Below are 7,500 nucleotides of genomic sequence, written 5' to 3' on the forward strand. Positions count from 1 at the left end.
TACCCTATTCAATCATATACATTTATATTTACATCTAAAAATATATTTACATATATACACATACAATGTATACTATGCACATAATAGACATATATGTGTTATATTACTTATATATCTAAATTTCTACACAAATATACATATTCCATAGATGTGCATATTATACTTATATATCAAAATTTATACACATAATATACATATATGTGAACATATCCATAAATACATATATATATATAATATATATAATATATATTATAATATATATATAATATATATTGACTATACACACACATACACACATTACACACACAAACCACGCACCACACACACACACCACAAACAGACCTATTGTTATATATATATATATATATATTATATTATATATATATATATATATATATATATATTCTTATATATATATTTTATATACTTATATATATATATATTATATTATATATCTATATATATATATATATATGTATCCATCATATAAGAATCTATCTATATATATATAGTATATATATATATAGATAGAGATCAGAGAGAGAGAGAGAGAGCGAGAGAGAGAGAGAGAGAGAGAGAGAGAGAGAGAGAGAGAGAGAGAAAATGTGTACATTATATACATATATATCTTATATATATGTATATAATTATATAATATATATATATATAGAATTAGATAGATATATATAAATATATATATATATTAATTATATATACATAGACATACATATGGGCATATAGTTTTACCTTAATGTACCCGTATTCGATATTAGACTATTGCATATATATTGATCGTTTTTCTATTATATATAACAATAACTTTACATATATAATATATATTATTATATATATTATATATAAATATATATATATCTATATATATTATATATGTATATATATGTATATATATATTCTGTTATATATCATCATATATATCAATATATCTATATACATATTTCTATTTAAACATGTATATATAGAATATTTTATGTTTGAATAAAATGTTGTATATTCACATTTACACAAATTATATATATCATATATATATAATATATATATATATATATATATATATATATATATTATATATATATATATCATATCTATAAGGTTGTGTGTGGTGTGGTGTGTGGTGTGTGTGTAAATATATCGGATATATACATATATCTACAACATATACAATAAATTATACATGAATATATATATATGAATACATAACTATATATGAATATTATAAATAATGAAATTATATGGATAGAGAGAGAGAGATCTTTTGCATATAAATATTATAGATATAATATGATGTATATATGTATAATAACAACTACAGAGATGATGGACCATGTGTTATCTGTATGTATCTATATGATATATCTATAATATATATATTATATATATATTTATAATATATATCTTATATTATACATATATATTATTATATCTCTATAATTATATATATATATATCTCTATATATTCTATAATATATATATTATAGTATGTCTCATCATATATATATTTATCTAATCTCTATATTCTATATCTATCTCTATCTGTCTATATATCTATATATCGTCTATATCTCTCTACTATATATCTATTAATCTACTATCTAACTATACTAATATCTTTTCTCTATATATATATTCTATATCTAATCTAATTATATATCTATATATTACTATATATATATCATATCTATGTCTTATCGATATATATATACAAATATACTAGTAATTTATGATATTTTCTCTTCATGTCAGCAATATATACGCTTATTTTTTTATATACATATTGTATATGTGCATACATATATTAGGTAATATTAGTATATCATGATCAATTTGTATGGTATATTTACACACATCCACACACATCACACAAACGCCACACACATATATATATAGGTATATAGATATATATATATAAGTATATATATATATCATATATATACTATATATATATATTAATATATATCGAGAGAGAGATAGAGAGAGAGAGAGAGAGAGAGGGAGGGAGAGAGAGAGAGAGAGAGAAAGAGAAATGCTTACATATATATACATTTATGTGTATAATATAATTAAATTTTATACATGTATACATTAAATAGTTCATATAGTTTTTCATTATATGTACATATATTTAGATACTATATGTATAGTATTCCATATAGAGGCATAGTTTCTATTATCTATATAGATAGATTTTATATATATATATTATATATATATATACTATATATATATATATATTATATATATATATGTCTATCTATTATATCTAGATTAATATCCATATATATATATATATCTATCTATATTATATTATATAATATATACTGTCGATATTTCCTACAATTATTCATATACTCTATATACACCTTTCTTATTTAAACATGTTATATATACTTTTATGTTTAAAAATTAATGTTATATTACACATTCCACAAGTATTTATATGTATGTTTACATATAAGTATTGATATATCCATATAAGCATACACATTTACTAAGATATATATGAATATATATATGAATAATAATATATAGGATATATATAAATATATAATAGATATATGGAAAGAGAGAGAGCTTTATCTATAAAATAGTGTAGATATAGATATCCCGTATATGTATATAACACATACATATAAATGGACAATGTGTAGTATCTGTATGTATGTATTATATATATATATATATATATATCTATATATATATATAATATATGTCTCTATCTCCCTATTATATACATATATCTCCATCTTATCTAATTATATATATATATATATATATATATATATTATATATAATACTATATATCTCTATATCTTATATGTTCTTATCTACTGTACTATTATATTATATATCTCATCATCGCAGTCTCTTTCTATCTCTCTATCGTCTCTTTATATAATATTCTCTATCCTCATGCTGTAATCCACTTATCTCTATATTCTCTCTAATATATATCTATCTCTCTTATATATATCTCTTATCTCATATCTTATCTATAATATCTCTCTCATACCTCTCAAATACTTTGTATAGATTCATATATAACCTTGTATAGCTTTTATCTAAATATTTAATTCTTTACAATCGAAATATTATATCCTTATCTCTCATATCTAATCTACTACTAGTAATATCTCTCTCTATATACTATCTATATATATCTCTCGTCTATCCTCTATCTATCTATCATGTGTGTGTGTGTGTGTGTGGTTGTGTGAGTATATATAGTCTATCTCTCTATCTGCTATTATATATATCTCTATATATCATCTTCTACTATACTATATATCTGTGTGTGTGTGTGTGTGGGGAGTTGTGTGTGCTCTCTTAATCTTCTATCTTCTCTCTCTCCTCTATCTATATCATACTATATCTATATATATAGATGTGTGTGTTGTGTGTTTGTGTGTGTGTGTGTGTGTGTGTGGTGTGTTTGTGTCTGTGGTGTAAAACTAAGTATGCCCCTTTAAACATATCTATTACTATTTATGTGCAAATAATATAATATATATATATCTATATAAGTATCTATACTATATAGACGATATATATATATATATATCTATGTCTATAGTATAACTAAATAAATATATATGTATATATATACATTATATATATCTATATATATATATATTCTATATATGTTGTGTGTGTGTGTGTGTGTGTGTGTGTGTGTTTGTGTGTGTGTTGTGTGTGTGTGTTTATTATGTGTAAATAAATATTTAAACATATATATACATACATCTATAATTTTATACTTATATATCTGTATCCACTTGTATATATCCATGTATCTATCTATACTGTATATATATATTATCTATATATATATATATATATATATATATATATATATATATATATATATATATCATATATGTGTATATATGTCATTACATAAGTATATGTCTATATACCTTTATTTATGTATTTGTGTGATTAGATTTTATGGTGAAAATGTATGTATCATAGACATATGTATTATATTAGACCTTTTATATATATCTATATATATATATATACTATAATATATAGTATATAAATTATATATATATCTATAGATATCTATATATTCTATTTATCTTAATTTATTATGTATATATATATATATATATATATATATATATATACTATATCTAATATCTCTCACATATCTATATATATATATAGATAATATATATACTATCTAATATATATATATATGTAATATTAACATACTAATAATCTATATATCTCCGATATATCTATATATATAATTATTATTACTTATTATACAGACCATATATAATATCTATTATCTATACTAATAGTCTATACTATCTCTATATATATATATATATTATATCTCTATACATATATATATATAATTTCTATCTCTCTTTCTTATATAATATCTCTCTCTCTCTCTATCCTTCTCTCTCTCTATCTCTCTATCGCTATATATATCAGACTACTATCCTATCTCTACTTTATCTAATATCATATATATATATCGATCTAAGTTAGATATACTCGTATATTTATAATCTCTTTATGTTAATATAAAATGCATCTATATTATACATCATATCTATATATATATATCCATATATATATCTATATCTATATCTATCATATCTAGATCTATATTATCTTACTATATCTCTCTATTACTTATATATATAATATATCTATATATCTATATATATAGATATATAATCTATCTATATATCTATATCTATCTCTATTGTATATTTCTATAATAATATATGTATATATGATGTATATATTAGTCTATATATTTCATACATATCTATATAATCTCTCTCTCATATATATCTCAGTGATATCTATCTCTATATATCTCTATATATATGTTACTCTATATATCATCTCATGGGTAATAGCTTTTATATCCTATATAAGAAAATCTGTTTAATCTGCATTATATGTCAATATATCTATTTTTTTTATATAAAAGAGATGTACATATATATATATATTATATATATATATATTATATTATATATATATATAATATATATATATAATATTTTTGGGGGGGGGATTTTAAATTCTTACCCCCCCATTTGTATTTTTGTTTTTTCCAAAATTTATCCGTATATATGCTTTTAATAATTCATTAATAATATCATATAGTTCTATATTTGAATATATATATATAGATAAGATATATGTACTATATATATTATATAATATATCTATATAAATATATATATATAATATATATATAACTATATATATAATCATTTATAATCTTAATTTAAACAATATGTATATATGCATACACACACACACACACACACACCACGACACACACACACACACACATATTATATATATTATATATATATATATATATTATATAATATAGATATATAATATATATATATATATGATATATATATTATAAATAGATATATATCTATATAATCTCCTCTCTCTATTAGATATTATCTATACTCTCTCTATATCTCTATCTACCGTTTGTGGTGTGTGTGGTGTGTGTACCTCTATGTTAGTATATGTATAGTTATGTAGCTGTGTTTAAGCATTTTTTCATTTTAGCATCAATGTTATAGTCGTCTGTTATTTTGGTTATATTCCCGTTCCCGGGTGATGATGCGTTCCCTCGGTACGGCAGGCTTTGGCCCCCTCAGGGCAAGGAAACTTCGCACGGGAGTCAGCGTCAAAGAAGAGCTCGGCAACGATGTCACCGAAGATACATTCCTGGAAATAAAGGAGGAACCATTTGAATATGGAGATGAAGTGAGAAATGAAGTGTATAATGTAAATGTGATAAATAAAAGTCATTTCTTTCATGATATTCATGATCTAAGACATGAGGCAAATGCAAAAGACTCATGTAATGATTGGTTCAGGATTGTAATGACATGTCAAAATTTCAATTTGGGGCTAAGGACTGTAGGAAGACATGTTCATCAAATAGGGTTCAAGTGATGTACGAGGAAAGACTGAACAAGGAAACACAAGTGAATTTGGAATCCACAAGGACATGTTTTGCATGGAGTGTGTGGCAGGAATTATCTAAAGAGTCACATCAGTTCACATGAGAGTCCCACACAAGGAGCAGCCATACAACTTTGATATTTGCATAATACAATTCCCTCCACAGCGATCTAGAAAAGCACGTTGCTACAATACAGAGGAGAAACCATACAACTGTGAGATTTGCAGCAAGACCTTCTCATATAAATCTAGTTTTTTGAAGCATATGATAATGCATACAGACGAGAAACCATATAACTATGAGCTTTGCAATAAGGTCTTCTCACAGAAACATAATTTGGTGAAATGCATGGGAGTTCATACAAAGAAGAAGTCATATAACTGTGACACTTGCAGTAAGACATTTTCTCAAAAAAGTAATCTTGTAATGCACATTAGAATACATACAAAAGAGAAACCATACATCTGTGAAATTTGTAACAATACCTTCTCACGGAAAAATAATATGGTAAGGCACATGAGAACACATACAAAGGAGAAACCTTATATTTGCGAGATTTGGCAATAAGCCCTTTTTCTGAGAGAGGTTAATCTTATAAAGTACATATGGAAGTACATGTAAATGTTTAAGCACGTATAGCTGCGAGATTTTGCAACAATTCATTCTCTGGAAAGATAGTCTGGGAGGCAACATGAGAACACATACTATGGAGAAGCATACAGTTTGTGAAATTTGTAACAAACACTTCTCAAGGAAATCTAATGTAGCAATTCATATGAGAGTACATACAAAGGAGAAGCCATACAAATGTGAGATTTGTGACAAAGGTTTTTCAAAGAAAAATAGTCTAGAAAGTCATAGGAGAGTACATGCAAAAGAGAAGCCATAAAGTTGTGAGATTTGCAACAAGGCCTTCTCATATAAATCTATTCCAGAGATTCATATGAGAATGCATAGAAAGGTAACATACAGTTGTGATTTTCAATAAGGCCTTCTATGTGAAAAGTCCATGTAGTAAACGCATTGAGAGTGCATACAGAAGAAACCATACAGCTGTGAAATTTGCAAATAAAGACTTCTCAGTAAAAAATCGAGCCCTATTAATCCACATGAAAAGTACATACAAAAGAGCCATACAGCTGTGAGAATTTTACAAAGGCCTTCTCCACAGAATTCAAGTAATCCACATGAGAGTACACACAAAAGACAGTAGCCATACAGCTGTGAGATTTACAATAAGGCCTTCTCATCAAGAAGTAATCTAGTAAGGCACATGAGAGTTCATACACGGAGGAAACCATATACTGTGACATTTGGCAATAAAGACTTCGCAGTAAATCTAACCAATAAACATATGAGACTTACATACAAAGGGAGCCATACGGGCCTTGAGATTTGCAATAAAAGACTTCTCCAATAAATCTAGCCAAATAAAGCATCTGAGAAGTACATTGAAGGAAGAGCCATACAGTTGTGAATTTTGCAATAAGAACTTTGCTTTGAAAAGAGATTTA

At 24.2% G+C, this 7,500-nt stretch overlaps 1 protein-coding gene across 1 annotated transcript; it reads left to right on the forward strand.

The window, feature by feature from the left end:
- The first annotated feature begins 6,085 nt into the window (after nt 1–6,085).
- On the forward strand, nt 6,086–6,875 carry LOC119568571 (zinc finger protein 765-like). Its single transcript, XM_037917114.1, has 2 exons — nt 6,086–6,380; nt 6,661–6,875. The coding sequence occupies exons 1-2, from the start codon at nt 6,086–6,088 to the stop codon at nt 6,873–6,875; spliced, it is 510 nt and encodes a 169-aa protein (XP_037773042.1).
- Nucleotides 6,876–7,500: the final 625 nt, after the last annotated feature.

This window comes from Penaeus monodon, chromosome 44 (genome assembly GCF_015228065.2).
Source record: "Penaeus monodon isolate SGIC_2016 chromosome 44, NSTDA_Pmon_1, whole genome shotgun sequence".
Taxonomy (NCBI): domain Eukaryota; kingdom Metazoa; phylum Arthropoda; class Malacostraca; order Decapoda; family Penaeidae; genus Penaeus; species Penaeus monodon.

Excerpts from the sequence above, each read along its gene's own strand:
- LOC119568571 (XM_037917114.1), top strand. The coding sequence starts at position 6,086 with ATGAGAGTCCCACACAAGGAGCAGCCATACAACTTTGATATTTGCATA. Across the intron at positions 6,381-6,660 it reads ATATAACTGTGACACTTGCA|ATAGTCTGGGAGGCAACATG; the intron begins GTAAGACATTTT and ends TTCTCTGGAAAG.